This window comes from Stenella coeruleoalba, assembly GCF_951394435.1.
Source record: "Stenella coeruleoalba genome assembly, chromosome: 10".
NCBI lineage: Eukaryota > Metazoa > Chordata > Mammalia > Artiodactyla > Delphinidae > Stenella > Stenella coeruleoalba.
This window is the reverse complement of record NC_137156.1, coordinates 51,450,660-51,474,556: the sequence shown is the minus strand read 5'-3', so window position 1 is coordinate 51,474,556 and position 23,897 is coordinate 51,450,660. Positions and strand designations below refer to the sequence as shown.

Below are 23,897 nucleotides of genomic sequence, written 5' to 3'. Positions count from 1 at the left end.
TAAACATCAAACAGTCTGTGTGCCACTGAATCACAGTTCTCTCAAATTCAAAATGAGGACATTTCCCAAATTACCTGTAAGTGCTTTTCAAGCTCTAAGATCCCATGATCCTACACAAAATTGGCCAAAACCCCACCTTGGCACATATTCTAGATGGCTCTAAACTCATGCCTCATTGGGTCTCAGCTGTAGACTAGCCCAGACCAATGCCTTTATGGTCTTTTATGCAGTGTTCTGTGAGTGCCTCACTTATCAACATAAGAGTAGCAATGAGATGTGTGGGCATCCCCCAGAGGTGCCACGTTTGCCATTTCAGGGGCACCACCTATAATGCAGTTTATGTGACTGTGTTGGCTCCCAGGTAGGTTAAAATTTTGGAATATTTGCTCTGATTTTATATGGAGGTGAGGCTGAGTCTGTGTAGCATAAAGGATGAGGAGAAAGATGCTGGTAGTTGCCTCACCCTCTTCTCTACTGAGCAATTCATCTCCGAACCCAAATTTGCATACCCCATTTAGCAATGCATTTGCCCTGCAAGTAAGAAGGCAGTTTAGACCATCTATTTTCACTTAAAGATGCTTCTTGGAGAGGCCTTATTGCCATCCCAAGCAGCTTCTCAGTATATTCTTTCCAGTCTCATGTAATGCACTCCATAAAGAGGTTTTGGTAAGTGATGTTCTCTGCATTTGAGGGTGGCCACGTGTGAATGTCATAGCATGGGTGTTGAAATACTGAGCTGAGAGTAATTGCCCACTACTGACCTAGAAGATGACCTTCCAAAAGCCTAGGCTAGGAGGCAGTACCCCGGGCACAAATGAGCATTACATCAGAGTTAATCAATGGATAATGTAAATGAGGTACCCATTTATAGCATGTATTTAAATTTTCACTTAAATTGCAGGTTAAGTGGAATCATTTAAAATCCTGCAGTCAACACTTGAGCAAATTGGTTTTAAAACTATATATTACATTGCAGCACATTGCAATTTAACACATAGTTCCCAGATAATTGCTTATTGCTTTAGGAGTATAAAATATGTGTCCAAATAGTTTAGAGTGGTTGATAAGACATGAGAAACAATATCTCTTTATTCACCTTTTTTTGGAAAAAGGTAGAATATAGTCATTACGAACATGATATCCGAACTCAGGCTGCCTGGCTTTGAATTCTGGCTCTGTCACTTATAATTCTCTTCATCTCTCTGGCCTCAGTTTTCCTACCTGTAAAATTGAGTTAATGAAGATAATTATTATGAGAATTAAATGAAGTAACACATATAAGCTACCTAGCTCAGTACCTGATCCATTGCAAGTATCCAATAAATGTTAGCTATTGTTATTTTCTAAATGCAAGTATATTTTTGTTCCCTTTCTGCCATACTACTACTAGAAGAGCTGCTAGAAAAGGTAAAATCACACAGGTGGCTGGAATTGTATTTCTTTTTGGCAGGGCTGTCTAGACTCTTTTTTGCTAAGACAGTGCCTCTACCCACTGGCCACAAACATCCTGACTTGTACATAAGTGGAATATTTTAAAAAAGAGAAAAAATGCAATATTTATTTTTTGACAGGAACTGGATGACCTCTAAGTTTTGCAGAACAATTAAAATAGGTGGGAAACTCTGAAGGTACAGAGAATATACTTATTAAGCTGTGTGTAGTTGTCTTTAACTTTCCTTAGTTGGGAATTTCTACAGAAGTCAAGTTTTTCAGAATATTAGTTATGGTTCTCTGTTTTCACAGAACACAGAAAGACTCTTGCTCACTAGAAGGGGGAGTTGACTGGAAGGATTTGGGAGAACTCACAGAATTGGAGAGAGAGCTAAATAATGAGGCCTTGGAAAAGACAGGAGCCAAGGCAACTCTGGAGATCTGGAATACTTGAGACTTGGAGATAGCATGAAAGGGGAAAACCTTAACTGACAGTGCTGCCCAGACTGTGTCTTGGGGGGAAGAGTGGTTCCAATTGGGATGCCGATTAGGCCAAAAATTCCCCAAGCAAACAAGCAAACTCAAAATGGACGTTCTCCCTACTCATCCTCAAATCTCAGAAAACACAGGAGTCACTGATAAAGCAACAAGTCAAATGTAATGTTTCTTGCCTATATGTAGGCAAGAAACTAGATGAAGAGTCAGAGAGGGTACAGAGCCAAGATGGCAGAGGGGGAAGTGCCAGCAGAAATGGTGACACTGGGGGGCAGTGGCCAGTGAAGGAGGGGGCAGACATGGTGAGAGCAGCTTCTGGGGAGCACGGTGCTGATAAGCGAGATGAAAGGACACCATGCATAGCCACGTTCTCCAGCCTGGGCTGGAATTCACTATATGTGTATGCCAGTCCAGTTTTCTCATAGAGCCTGGCTGTATTCACGTCCCATCAGTTCATAAGGTGTAGAGGGGGGATGATGGCTGGGGGTGGTTTCACGGGCTGGCCATCAATATGACAAGCTAAGACTTATAATACCAGCATGTAGATCCCGTCAAGTAATGTTTACTCAAGCCATAGGAGTAGGTGTCTCGGGGAATCCTACTCTCCTGAAAACATCAGAAGGTTACCCAATTTCTGGCCTGGTGCCCAGTGAAAGGAAAACATTTTTGAAATTAAAAATAAATAAATAGGGTATATGGTGACCATGCACTTATTGGCCATTGGTAGGGCACTGACAGCTATGTTAAGGAGCTCCTTAGAGATTCCCTTCTAAGAAGCTTGTCCTCTCAGAGAATGGATGGTGTTGATGGACCCAGCTCTTTTGTTAAAGGGCATGCCTTGGTGTTTCCACAGAATTGGAGTCCTTTGACTGACATCCCAGATGCTAACACAACAGGGTCTCATAAAATAAAACCCAGGGTAATGGGAACATGTTCCGAAATGTTCTGTGTTCATCCATGCTTTGCAAGAGAGGAGCTGATGTATGGATACACAAAATTACCTTTTCCTATCTTATTCTGTCAGCTTTCATCCAAAGATCATTTTAGAACATAGACTTACTGGAGGATAGAAAACTGTACTATCCATGTACAGTTGTAGGGCTCATTAGAAAGACACGGGATTCCTGCCTTCAGGTTTGCAGTAATAATATTGTAGGCGAGAAGTCAAAATAAATATAACCCCCCAACCTGTCTATTATCCAGTCCATGTCCTCCCTCTCCCTGGCCTGGATTATTGCCATCATGTCTCCCCAACTTGAACTCTTGATTTCCCACCTAAACTCGACACTGGTACCCACTTCATCTTTCTAAAGCACTCCTCTTATCCCATCAGAAGTTCTCAATGGCTCCCTGTTGCCTACCAAGTAACATACGCATTCCTCAGTCTCCAGTGAGGTTCCTGCAAGATTGGTGCCCATGTCACCTCTCAGCAGTCAGTCACTTCTGCCATTTACAGACCCTGCCCCTTGGACAAACAGAAGTACTGAGGTTTCCTGGACACAGACACACAGACACACACACACACACACACACACACATTTTTTTGCCTAGTTCAGTTTCCTTTTTGGTTATGAATGTCCTTGCCATAATCTTTGTTTCTACCCCATCATAACCAATTTCTACAAATCAGTCAAAAATCTTGATTCTCCATCCCCACCTTACCACACATTGACCCGACTGCCCTTTTCCAGTGGTCCCTGTATCAGCATAAGGCCCTGTCATCTAAGAGTCTTTTGTTTTCTTGACCCCCTGTACCCACTTCATCAGCAAGTCCTCTTGGCTTTACCACCAAAATTTCCCAGATTGCAATGCTTTTCCTAGGTCTTCTGGATCAAAGCCACCATTCTCTGTTGCCCAGACTTCTGTAGTAGCCTCCTAAGCAATCTCCCTGTTTCCACATCTGCACTCAGACAGTCCATCCTCTACAAGGTACCAGAGAAATCTGTTAGAAATGTAAACCAGATCATGTTACTCCTTTGTTTAAAATCTTTAAGTGGCTACCTATTGCTTTTAGAATAAAACACCTTACCTAACCTGCTCCCCGTCTGTCTTTCCAAAGCTCACTCTATTCCTCCTTCCCCTCGTCCTCACACTGGGCTACACTGATGTCTTTCTATTCCTTTAGAAGGACAATTTATAGATTATTTGCATTTTTTGTTCCTTCTTTCTGGACTATTCTCTTTTCATGTCTTTTTACATCTGGAACCTTCTCCTCATTTGCATCTCAATCCAAATGTTTCTTCTTCAGAAATACTTTCCCCTGATCAGATCTGAAATACCTCCTTATTTTCATCCTATCAAGTCATTCAGGTAATTTCCTTCAGAGCATTTATTAGAGTCTGCAGTTATTTTAATTATTTATCTGTTTGCATTTTTATTAACTATCTCTCCCATCCATCCCAAGTAAATGTAAATTTGTGTCTTCTTGTTCATGGCTCGGCTTCCAGTGCCTCACACAGTGTTCTGAACATAACAGGCACTAAGTAAGTATTTGCTGAATGGTTGAATGAAGGACCATCTTAAATATCATCTAAGAGGACTTTCTGCTTCTTACAGTCAGAAGCCCTCCTCTGGAATTTCAGTGTGTGCTTTGTCTGACCTCAAGTATCATGCTTTATATCTTCTGGATGGGATTCTAGGTATTCATAAACGTGTCTAATTTTCCTTATTGGACTTTGAAGTCACTGTCTGTGTGTCTGATCCATCTTTGAGTCTCCCACAGTGCCTACCCCAGTGTCTTATGCATAGCAGGTATTCAGTAAATATTTTGGGAAGTATAAATGAAAGAAGTATTAACTCACTGTATATTTCAACTAAAGAGAGTTTAACCCCCAAAATGAGACTGAGTGATTTAAATTTTCTTTTTTTCTTTTCTTTTCTTTTGCCTTTGGGTGCCCATCTCTAGCTGACTAAAGTTGTGAGCATAGTTTTGCCGTTTTCTCCTGTGACTTCATATTTGGGGGCTGTACTGTGGACATGGTTTGGTCTCTAAGTCAGGTCTATGATTCTACCAATCACAGAGCTAGATTCAGACACTCAGTCCCTGTACTTGTTGCTACTACCCACACCTTCAGAGCTTCTGTGGCCACTGCTTTGTATTATTGTTATTTCTTAATATTTGTTTATTTCCTATAACCTTCTTCCTTGTAGACTGCTCGTAGTTACCCTGGCATTGGCGTGTTGTTTCTAAGACAACAAAAATGACTTAAAATGGTTGTGAAATTCAAAAGGGATGCAAACAATGTATAAGTCTTACAGGACCAGGTACATTGACTAAATTAGGTGTGCACTTTTTTGAGCTTAGAAGAGACACCTGACTTGGAAAACTCCAGAACAGAAGAATGTCTCTTCAACTTTTGTTCAGCTCTATTTTTCTTCTCCCTGGCCCCCTGGATATTGTCTTTCAAGACTTTTAGCAACTTGAGAGCAGAGATTCTGTGTTTTTTAATTTCTGTATTCCCAGGCACCAGGCTGGTGCTTGGTACACGGTAGGCCCTTATTAATTTATTAATTAATACTATCCTCTTTTCCCAGGTTTTGCTTTTCATTCCTATCTTGGACTGGCCTACTGGGCTCTCCAGATCCTGACCCTCTCCCTGGGGCCCCAATGTCTTTGGCACAAGTTTTCTGAAGAGTTCCTTGGCCTCCCCACCAGATGCCTGGATTCACTTTTGATCCATTGTTCCTCTTTCCATCCTTTGGAAGCAAGAGTTATTTTCCTAGTGCTGTTTTGCTCTTAACAATTGAAGAATCTCATATGGGAAGCTTGGCTCTTATTGGCAGACCTTCTGACAAAGACCTAAGGCTATTGATTCTAAACTTTACCTGGGCCAGCAGTGTAATGTGGGTGCTGGAAGAGTTCATGTAGACTTAGCCACAGTAAAGGTCCCCATACTCTGTGTCCTGTACTCTACTCGTGGCAGTTGGCTCTGCAGCTTGCACGTACGGCCACATTCAACCCTCCCAATGACTCAGTGCAATAGGCATGGCTATTTTCTCTGTTGGCCAGATAAGAAATCTGGATCACATGGAAGTTAAGTGATATGGGTAAGATCACAGCAACATGGTTAGAATTGGGGCCAGGATCTGCCTGGTTTCAAAGCTTAAGCTTTGGAATCAACTAGGATGCTAATAGAAGCCTTACTAATGGAATCATGAAGACCAGAGAAGGGGAAATACCAATTCACTGTATTTTGAGTTGGTGAGACCACACCTGGGGTATGCCTCATTTTGTAAGATAGAAATAAACTGACCCAGACTAACAACCATGGTCTATCAGATCCATGGAAGAAACTGGAACAGTTTTAACTGGCAAAATAAGAGATTTAGATGAGAGTTGATAAAGGTCTTCATGTGTTTGGATTAGAGTCCCGTGGAAGAGAAATTAGACTTGCTTTGTCTACCCATCTAGTGTAAAAGCCTGAAGAAATGACACAAATGCATATTGAGTCACTGTAGGAGAAGTTTTGTGACCACTCACAGCTGTTTTCATGGACTTGCTACTCTAAGATGAGGTTTTAAAAGTATAACTTTGTAATGAGGTTTTAAAATTATTATTATTATTTCTTACTGCAGATATTTAAAGAGAAGACAGGTCTTCCAATTCAGAAGCCTTCTCTGATACCTCAACTTCTCCTATAACCCTAAGCCTTAACCCTAAATGTCTACATTGCTTACATTCAAAACATTTTATTGGTATCCTTCTCATGGCACTTGACACCCTTTATCTTCTATTGCATTATTCAAACTCTGAGGCTCTCAATTACTGAGGACAGGCACCGAGTCTAATTCATCTTGCTGTCATTACTAACTCTCTAACACTGCCTTGCAAACTGTAGATGCCCATAGAGCAGTATCTCATTGCTCCTTTGTAGAACTTCAATATATTATATTATTTACCCCAGTTTCACTACTTACCAGCTCTGTGACCCTGGGCAAGCCAATTAAACCCTCTGTGTCTCAGCTTCCTCAACTATAAAACTGAGTAACTAACTGGAAATTTTGTGACAACTAAATTTGCTAAATCTATAAAATTTTTAGAACAGAGCCTACCCCACATGTCTTTTATTCTTGTAAATTTCCAGCACCTAACTCCCCAAAGAGACTTTGAGATCCTCAAGGAGATGATCCAATTCCTGTCTTTAGCCCCCACCTGCTGTGTGGCACATGGTAGGTGAATAACACGTTTGTTGAAATGAAAAACATAATTATTAAAGGATAAGAAGGAAGCCAGGCAAACGAAGATGTTAAGATTCTGGAAGCATCTTAGAGGTCAACCAGAACAGTGGTCCCTAAACCCACCTGCAATGTTAGTATCTTTCAGTACTGTTAGTGTAAGTGAGAGTGCAGCCAGCCCAGCACTTTCCTCGGGTTATCTCCTAGTTTATAGATGAGGAAACTGAAGCACAGAGAGGATGTATTATTCCAGGATCAAAGAACCTGAGAGACTAGAACTCAGCTCTCCTGTTGTATCAGCCACTGGGTTGGGGAGGGGATTTGGGGGACTGTATGAAAGGGTTAGATAAGATGACCTCCAGGATAACAAAACATTCAGCCAGTCCTCAGAGAGTTGCTGAGTGCCTACAAATGCCAACGGCTGAACGGTTTTCTGGAATGTCCAGAAAATTGAGACATGGATCCCTTCTGTAGGCGTTTACAATCTGGTGCAAGAAATAAAACCTCTACACAGATAACCACGGTGCAAGGTGGAAAGTGACAAGGTGGGAAGTCTGGACAGCTGCCCACCCCATGTGGGCTGAACTGCTTGGCTGTTGCCAGAAGTTCAACTCTCTTCATAAGGACAGTCCCTTCCCACTGAGCCTTCGTCTTCCCATTCTTCCAGGGGATAACTCACCAGCCACTTTAGAGTTCATTACCCTGGGCATCTGATTACTCTGAGATCTCCCTTTCTACTGTCATTGCTTACTGTCACATGTAATTTACTCCTGTTTGTTTATGTATTTAATAAATAGTCTTGGGCTTCCCTGGTGGCGCAGTGGTTGGGATTCCGCCTGCCGATGCGGGGGGCGCGGGTTCGTGCCCCGGTCCGGGAGGATCCCACGTGCTGCGGAGCAGCTAGGCCCGTGAGCCATGGCCGCTGGGCCTGCGCGTCTGGAGCCTGTGCTCCGCGGTGGGGGTGGGGGTGGGGGTGGGGGTGGGGCCGCGTCAGTGAGAGGCCCGCATACCGCGAAAAAAAATAAAAGAAATAAATAAATAGTCTTGACTGCCTACTACTGTTAACTTACACTTACTGAGTTAGCTAATATTTCTAACATTTATTGAGTGGCCACTACACACCAGGCATTGTTTTAGGTCTTCGTCTGTATTAATTCATTTACTCCTATGTCAATGAAAGAGGCCATGACTGAATCTCTGAAACAATATTTGAAGCTGAATTTATTGTTTGTTCAGCAAGGCAGAGCTGGGCATCTCTTTAAACAAAACAGAAGTTGAGCTTATGTAGATAGGGGTTTGGAAAGTATGGAGTTGAGGAATTGGTGGAAATTTAGAAGTTGGAGTGTTTCAGGATTGACTGGCTTCCATGCTTGGAATTGTGGTTCCTGGAATGAGATTTGTTATGGACTGACTTTCAGAAGTCATATGACTACAAAAAAGGGAAGGAGGGAAAAGAGAGAGTAGGAGTGGCCTTGGTAAAAAGAACGGCTCAGGGAGGAAAGTGAGAGCCTCTCACCAACTGTTTCTTTTGATAACCCAGACTGCAAACTCAGTTTTGCCTTGTTGACCCTTCTTGCAGCCCCTGCTGCCCCTTCTCTAGTCCATGAATGGAGTTCCATGTCTGCCCTATTCCAGCGAAGGTGTTTCCTCCTCGGTTAGGGCTGGCAACCTGCGACGGCACCTCAGAGGAAGGGACATGATCACTGAATGGTGGAGGGAACCAGGGTCCCGGGCTTTTTAAATTTAATAGCCAACAAATGTTTATGGAACTCCTACAAACTGCCAGGCACATTCTGGGTGCTGTGGAACAGACACAAGCTCATGTTCCCATAGAGCAAAACCTCTGTTGCAGAGACAATATTTAAACAAGTAAATTAATAAGAATTGTATGTCACTGCTCTTGAGTCAAATAAAGCAGAGAAAGAAGGTGGGGGAGGGGAGTGGTGCAGTGTGAAATGGGGTCGTCGGGGACACCTCGCTGAGAAGCTGGTGTTTAAGAAAAGAGTCGAGGAAGAGTGAAGAGGAGAAGGTGGGTGAAACATGGTGAGCTTTGAGGGCAGGAATAAGAGATGAGGTTTGAGTTCCAAGAGATAATGGGGGAGGAGTTCATTTAAAGCCTTAGAGGTCATTATTAGGACTTTGACTTTTAATTTGATGAGATAAGGGGTCATTGAATAGTTTGAATAGAGGAGTCATCATGTGATGTGCCATCTTTTCAAAGACACATAGGAGCTACTATGTTGAGAATTGTCTACACGGTACATAGGGCAGGGTGGCAGCCGGGGGTTAGTTGAAAGGCTAACCCAAGCGTTTGATGGTGATAAGGGAGTGGGGAATGAAGAGCAGACAGATTCTGGGTATATTCTTCATGGAACACTCCTCCCATTGAACAATTTCATTATTTACCGCTATCAACTCTAGCAGTTAGATGGGAGGTCCTGGGTGTGCATCCCCAGAAGATCACAGCTTGACTGACTGTTCAATCTCCGGAGGGTCTTTTCCAGTTGGGCAAATGTAGTGGGGAAAGAGCGACATGATCACCTCTGGTAATAGAAATAAAACATATCTATCAAGAAAAGATGCATACTTTATACCCAATTCTATTTAGTTTTTTTTAAGTAGTATTTTCTCCTATATAATTGTTTGAATTATGGGCGATTTCTGTAATTGATGGCTGTGGAGAAACAGACAATTTTAATTTCAATTTCTCTGCTATTCTGGTTTCAAGTGGGTGTTTGACATTTGTGTGTGTGTTAGAGAGAGCGAGAGAGAGAGAGAGAGAGAGAGAAACTCTGAGAGGCCTACAGAGTGGTTGCTATTCTCTGGGCAATAAAAACCTGAAATCCTACTAATGAGGTTAGAAAAAAATTGAACTTTTTCCATGTGCTTAATAATAGCACTGCCCACTTACATAACCAGGGTTCCCTGAATAATTGCCCTCTTTTCCAATTTATTTTTACGACCTAAAATTTGGGGGGAGGAAAATGCCTTTAGGTGTAGAGCATTTCCATCCAAAAGCTCGAGTCCAGGGCTTCACCATTTGTCCTAAACCAAGTCAAATACATCTTTTCAAGTGAAAGATAAGTGAAAGTGAAGGATGGAACTGAAATTCATCGTGGGAGCTCTGGATGGTTTACCCTTGGGTGTGAGGATAAAAGATCGATCCTTTGCTACAGATTCTATCTTTCTCAAATTGGGGAATCTTCTGGTGACATTTTTATCTGTCTTCGTGGACACCATTTGAGTTTGCCAGTCATAGAATTAAAGGGTTTAGGAAACCACGGAATTGTACCAAACATTTAACTGCGAGGAGAAGATGGGCTCCAGGGTATAATAACAGTTAATACAGTTAGAACCCTCAATAAGTATAAAAATGTTTGAAATACAGACCGTCAGCATATCTAAGGTGTATTTACAAAGAATAAGTGAGGTGCTGTGCTAGCTGAGGTGCTGAAAAATACTTTTAAAAATTGTTTCTGTAAATTTCCACAACTCAGTGAACATATACATTATAAGGAGGAAAGAGATAGTGATCAGAAAAAGAGAACACAGTCGAGTCAGAGCTTGAGGCAGATATTGGTTGAATATCTGGATTAAGTTGCCAGAATTATTTTGGAGGAGGGCTATTTTGGGTAGGCAGTAACCTTTATTCTCAGATATAGATTTCCATGTTGACTTTTAACCTTTAGTCACTGACTGGCAACTGTCCAGTCCTGAAAATGTCCTGCTCCATCCTTCTGCCTAAATTGCAAGTTTGAAAAGTTTAAAGGTGTTATAAATACGGGTTTACAGGAATTGCGACACTGCTCACATTCTTTTCTCCTTCTCTCAGTAGGAAATGGCCGAGTGGGTTTAACGAGGGGTTTCATAGACAAGGCAGAAGGGCATTTAATCACAGGCTTAAAACGTAAAGTTAAGAGAAAAGGCATGTTGACATTACTTCTTCTTCTTTAGGAATGACTTATGAAAAGGAAAGGTATGGTCATCCTTAAATTACAAGAGAGTGTGTGCCCACGAACTAGACATGGGCTTATGTTTACAAAGATCTTTTTGTACATGTGTCTGAAAGATGTTTGTATGAGTGAGTAAAATGGGTTGAATTTATGTTGCTTGAGCTCCTCCACGCTCCCTGATGCTAAACAAGATGCTGCAGGAATGGAAAATGGAACTTTCTTTCTTTAACTCTGTCATGCCATTGGGCACCATAAGAAGCTGTCAGCTTCAATGCCTCAAATGTATTAAAAGAAGGTATGCCCTTTGAAGGTGGGACGGTGAGCCATTTCCCCTGTGTTTTGTTCTGTGCTCGAATTAGATTATCTCTCAAACATGGTTTGATTGTGTGCTTCCAGGAGATATCGATCCACAAGAGATGGTTCCCAGCAGGAAGAACACTGTTTTCGTGGATGGAGTCATACTGAATGGCCCCACAACAGATGCAAAAGCAGGAGAAAAATTTGTCGAAGAGGCCTGTAGACTAATAATGGAAAAGGTGGTTTTGAAGGCTACAGACATCAATGAGAAGGTAAATATAAAAACCTATAAGGAACGCTAAGAATGCGAAAGATAGGTTTTAACCAAACCTGGCTGGCTAGACGTAAGGGAAATGGGAATCATGCTTTCATTTCCTCTATACCTTTGTTTCAAGGGGATGCCCAGATACCAAAGTTTGTATCTACTCCCCACCCCATCCCCGCCTCCAGAACCCCACCCAGTCTCTGTTTTCCTGGGAGGGTTGACTTTTACTTTGCCACCCAGCATGCGTCAGGAAATTGGCTGAGACCCAGAGTTTAACCAGGTAAGGCTGTGAAGCACAGGATGAAGCTTTCACCCCAGATAACAATATAGGTTATAAACCACCCAATGATCTGCTTTCTACACTCTCCAAAGCACACTCTGCTTTCCATTTTCTTGCGCATATTCTTTATGTTACTAGGGAAAACCAAGCAGAAGGTAGAAAAAGTGTGAAAAGTTTAAAAATTTATCTGAGGGTCTTTACCAGGACCTTGTCTGAGCTCAGACTAGAAATCTTGGGTTGTGAAGTCTGACTTCTGACTGGTACCAATGACTGGTTCTAGGTTTCAGATTCAGACCCAAATTCAGATGCAAATTGATATTGGAATTACCACTAATAACATCTATTCTTAACAGTACTTACTACGTGCCAGGTGATATTCTAAGAACTATTCCATACGCATTTGTGTATTTAATCCATGTGTTTGTGTAGTTAATCATTAAAGACCCCTAAGATGCAGGTGCTATTTATTAACTCCATTTTAGAGACAAGGGAAAAAATGTGGCACAAGAGGTCAAGTACGTTGCCCCAAAGTACATGCTAGCAAGTCTCAGAGCTGATACTAAACTCCAGGCAGGCTGGCTTCAGAGTTTGTGCTTTTTTTTTTTTTTTTGCGGTACTCGGGCCTCTCACTGCTGTGGCCTCTCCCATTGCGGAGCACAGGCTCCGGACGCGCAGGCTCAGCAGCCATGGCTCACGGGCCCAGCCGCTCCGTGGCATGTGGGGTCTTCCCGGACTGGGGCAAGAGCCCGTGTCCCCTGCATCAGCAGGCAGACTCTCAACCACTGCGCCACCGGGGAAGCCCAGAGTTTGTGCTTTTAATGATTCCTCCATACGTCTCTTAAAATCTCAAAATTAACCTCTCTCACATTGATCACCTTTCATACTGGAATCAGATTATCAGGAAATGGAGGGAGAGATTTTCATTTCAATTTTATCAGGAGAAATAAATGTCATTTAAAAAAATAATTTTGAATGTGAAGTGGTATGCTGAATTTTTGGTAACATGCGTTTGGGAAAACTAATAGGAAAATAGAAATGACCCATGATCTTGGAATGGTTAAATTCAAGGCAAAGTCACTGGAAGTGTTTCCTGATATGTACTTATAATTGCATATTTTCCTGTCTTCTTTGTACTTGGGGAATATTTTGGACCTGCTTTACTTTGGAGTAAACTACTCCCCTGGAACTTTGTTTATATCGGCCTTTATTCAGTCATTAAATATTAACTGAGTGTTAGCTAAGGGTAAAGCATTACATTTGGGCCTGGGGGATATTAAGAAAAGTAAGAAAAAGGTTCAGCTTTGAACAGAATTTTAATCTCATTGGGAGAACAAGTTTTTGTTGGGATAGAGAACAGGGGATCCCAATAAGAATGTGATAAATGCTGCGTGATTTGGGCAGAGTTTGGGGATTTCACTGAGGAGTGGGCACCTTGAACTTTGATGCAGAGTCTGAAGGTGAAGTAAGGTTTTGATGGACAGAGAGAAGTCAGCACAGGTGTGCTGAAGAAAGCGGGAGGTAAATGATAGAGAGAGAGTTGTAATAGGATAAGGTATTTAATACACTAAGAGGACCCTTCATCTAGAAAGAAGGGCTCATACAGGGCCCTAATGGGAGGTAGGATGAGAAGGGTAGGCTTAAGACCCTAAGTTGTCCATTAAGCAACCCCAAGCCCATTGCAGTATAGTAGACATGTATCCATATGAAGCTGGCTTGAAAGTTATGTTGAGGTTGGGAGAGGGAGGTGAGGATTTTATGCTGCTGACTTAGCCTACTTGGTCAGAGATTCAACAAGTCCCCTTTCAAAGGTGACCTGAGGATAGGATGGGTCCCCACACATAGATGATTATTACTAGCACCCTCTTTGATAGACACTTTTTATCAGCCACTTTTGTTTGTTTGTTTGTTTGTTTTTTAATTGGGCTGTAATTTACATTCAGTCAAATGTATTCCTTTTGGTGTACAGTTCTATGAGTTTTGACAAGTCTTGTAACCATGAACAGAATTAAGATACAGATTAAGGTCCATCACCCCCCTTATTTCCCCGTGCCCCTCCATAGTCAACCGCTCCCCTCACCTCTAGCCCCTGGTAATCACTGATCTGTGGGTTTTTTGTTTTTTGTTTTTGTCCTTGTGGTTTTTGCCTTTTCCGAAGGTAAGGTAGATGGAATCATATCACAAGTAGCCTTTGGAGTCTTGCTATTTTCTCTCAGCAAAATGTGCTGGAGATTCATCCACGTTACATGAACCCATAGTCCTTCCCTTTGATGGGCTCAGCCCATTTGATTTACTTCTGCCCATTTTGGTTCTAAGCTGAGAGTTTGATTTCATACCTCTCGCATGACTTGGTATTTCCTCTTGCTTTCCCCAGCCTCCCACATGCTGGTCTTTATTCCCTGGAGGCCCCCCTGTCTCTCTCCTCCCCTCCACAGCGAAACTTTTTAAAGATTGTCAACACTGCCCCCCTCCCTCTACTTCCTCACCTCCTACATCCTCACTTCACACAATCTGGCCTCCACTCCCACCTCCCTTAGTCAAATGCTCTTGCCAAGGACACCTCCTTGTCGATAAATCACAGGAGCACTTCTCAGGCTTTGTCTAAGTCGGCTTCTCAGCAGGATTTGACAGTGATGACCGTCTCCTCCTTCAAGCATCCTTCTTCCTTTGTTTAGTAGCACAAAACTCTCCTGGGATTCTCCCTGCCTCCCTGGCTTGTCCTCCAACTCACAACTGAGCTCCTCTCCCTTTGACCATTTCTCATGCGTTGGCGCCGCCCAGGTGAGACCCTGCGCCTTCCCCTCTTCCTGTAGGTTCCCACTGAGCTGTGTCACCTGTGTCATATTATAATGGATGCCTGGAACTCTGTTCCTGATCTTTTACAAGAGCTTCAGTCCAACTGCTACACCCCTTTTGGGTGTCCTGAAGGTGCCTTGGACTAAATGTGCCCCAAAATCATCATCCCCACCCCACCCCATCCACCATCAACCCGTGTGCAAGCTGGAAACCTCAGGATGGCCTTTGGCTCATTGCTCTCCCTCATCCTTGATGTGCTACAGCTTTCTCAGTTCTATTGATGGTGCATTTTCAAAATCTCCAGATATGCTTCATTCCCAAAGCAGCTAGCCTCATCCAGACTACTACCTTCTCTTGCCTGGTTTATTAGAGTAACCTCTTATTTCCAATTTTATTTGGAATCTCCATATAGCAACCAAAGCTATTGTCTAAAACACAAATATGATCATATAATCCCCCTGTCCAAAACATAACAGTTTTTCTAGAGCCATGTTCAAACTCTGTAACATGCCACACAAAGCCTGTCACAATCTGAGCCTTGTTTATCTCTTCATTCATTCATTCATTCAACACATCTTTGTTGATAACCTCTTGTTACGGCAGGCCATGTTAGTTACTTGGGATCGGTGAGCAAAGTGACTGATATGTCTGCTCTCATGGAGATTGTGTAGGATATCATAAATGAATTACGCAGCACACTGGAAGGTGACAGGTGCTATGGAAGAAGGAAAAGAAGAAACAGTTGGGGGGAATTGCTAGAGATGGGGTAATGTGCAGCCTGGGATTTTAAATAAGGACTCAGGATTGCTGTCGTTGAGAAAGTGACATTTGAGAAGGGTTTTGGATGAAGTGAGGAAGTTAGTGATGAGGATATTTGGAGAGGGGGTCATTCCAGGCTGAGGGCAAAGACCCAAAGGTGGGAATGTGCCCGGTCTTTTAAGAAACAGAAAGGAGGCCAGGTTGTGGGAGCAGAGTCAGCTGGGAGGAAAGCAGTGCCACCAGGAAAGGAGGTTGTACAGGATCGTTTTAGGTCATTATAAGGACGTAGGCTTTTACTTTGAAAGAATGAGGAGCCATCAGAGGTGTTTGAGCGGAGGGGTGACCGTGGCTCATATACAAGAGGAGCATTCTGGATTCTGGCTGCCTGGTTGAGAGTAGATTGTATGGGGCCAGGGGACAAGCAGAGAGACAAGTTAGGAGTTATGCCGGGAGCCAAGCTTCAGTTCTCCCTCCCTCCCCCAGGCTCTGTGTTCAAGCCACACCAACGGACTTCACTCTTCAGAAGGGCTGTGGGTGCCCTTATATCTCAGCTTTGCCTGTGCTGTTCCTCCCACCTAGAGGGCCCCTTGCATGACCCCATCCCTTAATCTTTGCTTGGTTCATCCCACTCTTATTTTATGTCACAACTTAGATGTCACTTCCTCCAGGACATCTTCCCAAATGTAAGATGGGGTCCCTCCTTTGTTCCAACACATCTGCTTTACCATCATAGCTCTGGTCACAGGGAACTATGGCTGCAGGTTAAATCTCTCTCTCTCCCACTTGTCTGGAAGCTTCACAAGGGTAGGGGCCACGCTTCTGACATCCTCTCCACACCTGGCTCTAGCAGGTGCCCAGTTAACTGTGCCATTGCCGAATCTCTAGGTCTGTGAGTGGCGGCCCCCTGAACAGCTGAAACAGCTCCTCGACTTGGAGCTGAGGGACACAGGAGAGCCACACCACCGGCTGTTGGAACTCTGCCAGGACGTCATACGCTACAGCGTCAAGACCAGTAAGAACTTCACTGACTCCCTTGATCCGTGCCTCTAACACGTTCTTCCATTTTCTTAAGCCTGTATTTACCTCATAGTAAAGGCGACTAGGGCACTGTTTATGGGATGAGAAAGCTGGATCAAAAATAGTGGTTCTGTTTTGACAATGGTCCATCTAATCCGTAAAATAGATTTGTCAAGGCCAAAGGTAGGTTGATAGAAAAACTGATGGTTAGTGGTCATATGTAAATATTATCTCCTCTTCAGCAATCCTCATCCTCCTGATAAGTAGCAGTATCATGACTGCTACTTATCATTTCTTTTGTTGGTCCAAACTGATAAACAGTATTTTGATTTTAGAAGTTGTTAAGGGATTTTAAATCTTGATCACCCAGAATATGGCCCCCCAAAATGTTCAAGAGGGTGTCTTTACTATAAACAGGGATAGATTTATTTGTAAAGTACTCTTGGCAGTTGGCAAGTACCAAATTATTTGATCAAATCTAGCAGGATCAAAAGATAAAAACCTTTCGGAAGGTATAAGAAAATGAATGCATGGGGAGTTTTTGCTCTGATAGTTTCACAATAATGCTTAACCACTGTGATCTTTTGTAAATGCAGTAACATGATATTTGTCTTGTGCTTAAGTCCTGTTCCAATTGACTGTTAATATCCTGTATACCCAGTGAATAAGTGTCAGAAGTAGAAGAATAACTTTCCAAAATATGCATTTCTCAGTGTGATATAAAGGTAATCTAGTGCTTAAGACCATACAGGCGTTATGCCTTGTGAGTTCTGACACCGAACTAAATTTAGTGGAAAGAACATAATAAAATCCTGGCTAAAAATAATTGGTTTATATTCCCTTGGGAAAGTCTGGTGTATGTATCAAAAAACCAGTTAGCATTTCAAAAGCAGAGATACATATCTCATTATTACAGTGCATGTCGGAAGTGTAGAATGACATTTAATGCAGTAGATTTTTCAGTTTACTGGATACTTTCCATAAAGTTACCATGGAAATCAATCATAAATTAACGCGGAACTAAAAAAAAATCTTATTAAAATTACTTGTAGCGATGTCTGGTTTCCTTTGCCAGAATAGAGGAAGTTTGCCACGTTTTATACGAAAAGGCATTTTCTTCTGAGACTTTTGTTTTTCATTGAACTGGTTTCAAGAGAAAAAAACCCCAAAACCAAATGTGGTGAGTTGCAATGAGAGGTCACTAACTAAAATGATTCCCAAATACCCAAATTTAGAAATAGGCCTCCTGCCTCTTTATTCTTTGTCACACTGGGCTTCCTATGATTGAGAATGTCAAGCCAGCCGTTAGCCGGGGGTTTGGTGTGAATATTCACACTGTGTAAAGCCAAGAACCTTTATGAGACCTTTTATAGGAGGGAAAAAAATAGAAAGTTGGAACTGAAGTTTTTCGAGCCTTAAAGGCAACTGCCTTTGAAGTGCATTGAATCAGAAAGTTTATGTAAGCTGCATGATGAGTCACGTCGTACTCCATCAACACGATGCCAGTTGCACTATAAAAAATGGCCCAATCTGAAAAATTAAAAGGCCACTCACTGCCTGAAGTGAACCCTGTTGGTGAGTGAAATGTGTTTAAATTAGGGAAATTAACATCGATATTTTTAGAAGGTAAAGGTAGCAGCAGGCTTTGATATGTGGACAAACTGCTCAAATAATCCATCTCTCAAGGTTCTGGTTTGGGTCTGGGTTGTATTTAAAAAGAAACAGGTAAAGCAAAGCTCTCAAAAGAGTACTCAAGTTCTGCTTAGAAACATATTGTTCAGTAGACAGGGCTATGAAATGGGTCTTCAACATTTGTTTCCCTTGTACATGACAATATTTTAAATGCTTTTTTTTAATTGAGGTATAATTTACATTCAGGAAAGTGGAAAACCTCAGGTGCTCAGCTCAGTGAATTTGTACATATCTGCGTGTAAGTGACCATCACCCAGAGCAAGATATACACCATTCCTGGGACTCCAGAGGCTCCCTCAAGCCCCTTCCTAATCAATATCTCCTTGCCAAAGGTACCCAGGATTCTAATCTCTGTCTCCACAGATCAGCTTTGCCCCATATTGAACGTCATATAAGTGGAATCATGCATTGTATACTCCTTGTATCCAGCTGCTTACATTGTCTGAAGGAGTCACTTATGTTATTCTGTCGATAGTTTTCTTTCTTTTTTACTGCTGTGTAGATTAATATTCTGTTTCAATTTACAGACCATCCAAGATTTTTCAACCAGTTATATGCTGGACTTGATTATTACTCTTTGGTGGCCAGATTTATGACAGAAGCATTAAACCCAAGTGTGTGAGTACCTTTAAATGGAATTTTACAAGGAATATGGATTAGAGATTTTGTTAAGTAGGTGAAATTTTATTTCATGAACTTCTATTTAATGGTTTCATTTGTGCAGTGTCATCATAAATAATGGAATAGTCTTATGACACTTTGCAGTATTCAAAGAACAGTTTGATCGATAGTGGTACTGTGAGATGCGTAAGGCAGGAATTATCTCCACTTAACAGATGAGAAAATTGATTAGGAACTCATTCCTGCATGAAAAGCCATGTCTGTGCTAAGGTGCTGGAGAGATACTTTGTGTAAAAACAAACCTCCGCTTTGCCTCCATGAAGCAAATAATCTAGTGATATAAGAGATGCATGCAAATTAATCAAAATGGGACTTCCCTGGTGGCGCAGTGATTGAGAGTCCGCCTGCCAATGCAGGGGACACGGGTTCGTGCCCTGGTCCGGGAAGATCCCACATGCCGCGGAGCGGCTGGGCCCGTGAGCCATGGCCGCTGAGCCTGCGCGTCTGGAACCTGTGCTCCGCAAGGGGAGAGGCCACAGCAGTGAGAGGCCCGCATACCGCAAAAAAAAAAAAAAAAAAAATTAATCAAAATGATCTACACAAATTAATGTATTATTTTCAAATGAAGGAGAGGTGCATGATGCTATAAATATAAATGGGACAAGTTTTCCTTATTGGGCACTGAGGGAAGTCTTCTCTGAGGAAGTGACGGCTAAGTGCTGAAGAAAGAATGAAAGTTAACTAGGTGAAAAGAGGAGGGATGGGTTCCAGAGGGAACAGCATGTTCAAAGACTCTATGACAAGAGACAGCATGGCATGTGCTATGAACCGAAAAGTCAGGGTGGGTGTAGCTGAGAAAGTTATGGGGGGTGTCATGGAGGACAAGATTGGAGCCAGACATGCAGGGCCCAGTGGGCCACATTTATGAGTTATTCTAAGTACAATGAAAAGCCATTGAAGGTTTCCACATCACTAGGTGACATTTGCTTAGTAAAAAGATCACTGGAAATATGGAGAATGGATTGGAGGAGACCCATTAGGATGGCATTACCTTGGTCAGGTAAGAGATGATAGTTGCTTGGATTTAGACAGAAGTGGTAGGAATAGAGGGGGAAAAATGTCTTTGGAAGATAAAACAGAAAGAACTGGATAATATACTGGATCTTGGAAATGGGAACAAGAGCGAGGTTTATAAGATGATGCCTGGGTTTCTGGCTTTAATAGCTGGGTTGTTGGTCATGTCACTCACTGAGATAAGAAGCACTGGAAGAGGGACCAATTTTCAAGTATATGGTTGAAAAGGCAAGAGCAGTAATTCAGTTTTCAATTGTGAACATTTGCATTTGCAGTAACTTTGAAATATTTAAGAGTATACTCTTGGTGAGTTGAGATATATATGGGCCTGAAATTCTGATATTTATATGGAAGTTATAAATTTAGGTGTTACTGGCAAATGATGGTAATTTGAGTAGCGGGCATGGATGAGATTCCTAAAGTCAGGGATTCTCAACTCCTTCTGCTGTTTAGAATCAACCTAGGAACTTGGTTAATATTAAGACCTGGGTCCCAGCCCAGACCAATTAAATCTGAATTTCTGTCTATGTGTCCCAGGCACTGATATATTTTCATAGCCCAGCAAGTGATTTTAATGAGCAGGATGGAGATATTTTAAATAAAAACAAACCAGGAGATGGAGAAGCGCTTTCTGCAGGACAGCATAGAGTGAGGAGAGAAGACGACTCGGGCCTGGGCCTTGAGGGCATCTGATAGTTCATGGTTGGGAGGAGGAGAATAAGCCTACAGTGGAGAGAGAAGAAGGAGAAAATCCACTGGGAAGACCTGGGAGCCATGGAGGAGAGTGTGTCCGGAGTCATATATTGTTGAGCAGAGTGTTTAACTAAGACAAAGACTAAAAATGTCCCTTGGATTAACAACATGGATGTCATTGGTGACTTCAGTTACAGAATTTTTCGTGGAATAATTCAAGACAATACCAGATACCAGGTTACAATGGGTAGAAGAGTTAAGTGGTAGAAAAGATAGTGAAATTACACAATTCTGTGAACCTCTTTTTTTTTTTGCGGTACGCGGGCCTCTCACTGTTGTGGCCTCTCCCGTTGCGGAGCACAGGTTCCGGACGCGCAGGCTCAGTGGCCATGGCTCACGGGCCCAGCCGCTCTGCGGCATGTGGGATCTTCCCGGACTGGGGCATGAACCCGTGTCCCCTACGTTGGCAGGCGGACTCTCAACTACTGAGCCACCAGGGAAGCCCATGAACCTCTCCTTTTAAGTCCTGGGATCTTTCTAACTCCTCATCTGGGTTCTTTTACTGACATATTTAGAGGCTTTTGAAGTATTAAATTGCTGCTAAGCTGAGGAGTCCACTCAAAATCTCACGAAGCCACGAGCGCATTCTGTATTGTCCTCTCCTCTACCTCCAGGCCAATTTCTAGGTTTACAGTTGAGCTAGTTTTCAAAGACAAGTTTAATAGTATTTTCTTCTTACTAAAAAGTGAATGATTATTTCACTTTTATTTGTAGGTACACGTACATATATATACTTTTTTTTCACACTTTTGATATGTGTAAAGTGGTTTCCTAGCATGGTTGAAAATAGAAGCTAAATTGTTTGAAAAATGATGTAACTTTAGAGTGCTTGGCAGGTAGGGAGGTGATAACACAGTAGGTGTTCTCTTTTCCTTTTTTTTTTTTTTTGCCTCTTTACTAAAGTTTTTTTCCTTCTGATGTTAACATAATTGCATTAAATTCCGTGACTATGAATTTAAATGTGTCTGCTTAGCTTACATATTTAGAGTACATATTTATTCAGATTCAATTTAAGGTAATCACCTAATTGTTCAAGAAGGAGATTATACATATTAGTCACCCTCCAGTTATCTGGAGAAAGAAAGAAACGTTATAAAATTACATGGTAACTGTTTCAGGCTGGATTCCTGGGCAGCTGCCCTAGATGGAGCTTAGTGAGTAGGATGTTTATTAAGGGAAACCCTTGGGGTCAACAGGGTTTGAGGGAGGGGAAGGGAGGGGAAGGAAGCAGGAGTGGGCAGAGATAGGAGTCAAGCCACTGTGTAGGCGCTAAGACCACCTCGGCTGACCCCACAGACATCTCTGGAGCTACCCTGGCCCTTCAGTGTGGTCCGGAGCTGGGCCCCCAAGGCCAGGCCCAGTTGTACCTCCAACTGGACCAGTCATCAGGTGTGAACCACCACAGGACATTCCTAAAGGGGCTAACTTAGCAATGCTCTCTAATGACAGCATTCCAGCCCAGAGCCTCAAACCTTCATGACAGGGATCCAGGTAGCACTGTGTAGTAAAATCATCGCATCATAAGAGATGTCCACAGTGCTCTTGCCATTTGTACAAACCCAGGAGTGTGGTGGAGGAATCCCAAGTTCTAGAGCTGACTGCTAGGGTATTCATGGTAGTAACCTAATAAACCTGGCTACCATGACAATGGTTTTTCTTTAACCAGCAACCAAAGAGCTAAACGGCCGCTGTTCATGACTAATACAAAGAATCCAGGTGCACTGCTTTGATCCTCCCAATGAAATTGAAGGTTTGCTCTAAATTAAGACTGCAAAGTAGCTAGTATCCTTAAAGCCACCAGCTACTGACATTTATCTAACCATGACCAGCGCTGTCATAGACTGTGTATTCTCTGTTTCCGATGGATTCATTTCCAAAGACTCTACCCACACTTCAGCAGCCACTTGGTTTAATAAAACTCTGTGTGCATTTCTTGGGACTCCAAAGGGATGGTTTGACTCTAGTCATAGAAGTGAAGTGTTTTTTATATCTATCTAGTTATACGTATGAGGTGTCCCCAGTGTTTCTGTTAGTGGAAGAAGCGGTTCTGAAGAAAATGATTGAATTTATTGGCTGGAAAGAAGGGGATGGAATATTTAACCCAGGTAAGTACAATTAGTTATTGCCTCCATTAAAGCATCTACAATTTTATTCATGCCTTATTTGAGGAACAACTCCCCACAGACTTCCACATTACAAAAACTTGGATATTAATCATGCCACTTGGGGAGAATCGAGCTTGTGCCTTTCTCCAGAGTGACGATATTTTGCATAAATGCTACAGAAGTGACATACATGCTAACAAATGAGATGTCTACAATTTTGGATTTATATCCAACACGAATTTATCTGTTGCTGGAAGTTAGGAAGGGCTATCATACGTTTTTCAAGTTTATCAATTAATTTTACTTGAGAAGTTTCCTGAATCATATTTTATTTCTCCTACAGTCCTTCTTTGGAACCAGGGAGGAGCGTGTATTGTCATTTTATTGATTAGAGACAGACAGAAAGAATATTATTAACTATGGAGACTTGGGTACTCGTCCTAAGTCCAGAGATGGAAACTCTTAGTTTAGAAAAGCTCTGGAATGAGAGAATAGACCAAAACTTCTGGAACTGGAGATGAGGAAGTGTGTAAGAGTAATGGGATTGGGGGGGGTGCTCCCTTGATTTTGACAGTAATTTGTCATTAGGCTGGTGCACCGGCAGCCATCCATGCCTCCTACCGTAGCCGGCACTTGGGGAACAAGGACGTCACGCTATACATATTTCTGTTTTTGTTTTTGCAGGTGGTTCAGTGTCCAATATGTATGCCATGAATTTAGCCAGATACAAGTACTGTCCTGATATTAAAGAAAAGGGGCTGTCTGGCTTGCCAAGATTAATCTTTTTCACATCGGCAGAGGTAAAAAACAAATTATTTTTGATATGAGATATAGATTTTCTGAGAATGAATACATCATGAAGAGGGCTTTTTTGTTTGGGTGCTCCCGATGTGCTCTTATCCCATCCATGTGTGAGTCACGTGCCTATGTACAACGTTGTATTCATTCCAAAAGAAATTCTGATCGGTTTGATATTGTAAGCCCTGGCCACCCAATTTTGTACATCACCTTTATTTAAAATTTATAGCCTGTAACATTTTCTTAGAGAAAAGATAACACTTAATTTGAAAGTGCCACCTCTTTCTTTGAATCTCTGAGTGTCTTATTTTTGAGAACTTAGATGATTGCTACTGATATCAGGTATGTCTTCTACTCCCATTTCCTTGTGAAATTGATTGCTTTGAATG

The 23,897-nt window shown here is 42.1% G+C and overlaps 1 protein-coding gene across 14 annotated transcripts in view; it reads left to right on the top strand.

Annotated features, from left to right (window-relative positions):
- Positions 1–23,897, top strand: part of GADL1 (glutamate decarboxylase like 1) — a 687,722-nt gene that overhangs the window by 526,948 nt on the left and 136,877 nt on the right. For all 14 annotated transcript variants that reach the window (XM_079933919.1, XM_079933917.1, XM_079933916.1 and 11 more), the window contains 5 exons: positions 11,451–11,623; positions 16,334–16,460; positions 18,685–18,775; positions 22,604–22,710; positions 23,395–23,510. In XM_079933919.1, the coding sequence (XP_079790045.1) occupies positions 11,471–11,623; positions 16,334–16,460; positions 18,685–18,775; positions 22,604–22,710; positions 23,395–23,510 (594 nt within the window). In that variant the 5' untranslated portion in view covers positions 11,451–11,470. The remainder of the gene's footprint in view (positions 1–11,450; positions 11,624–16,333; positions 16,461–18,684; positions 18,776–22,603; positions 22,711–23,394; positions 23,511–23,897) is intronic.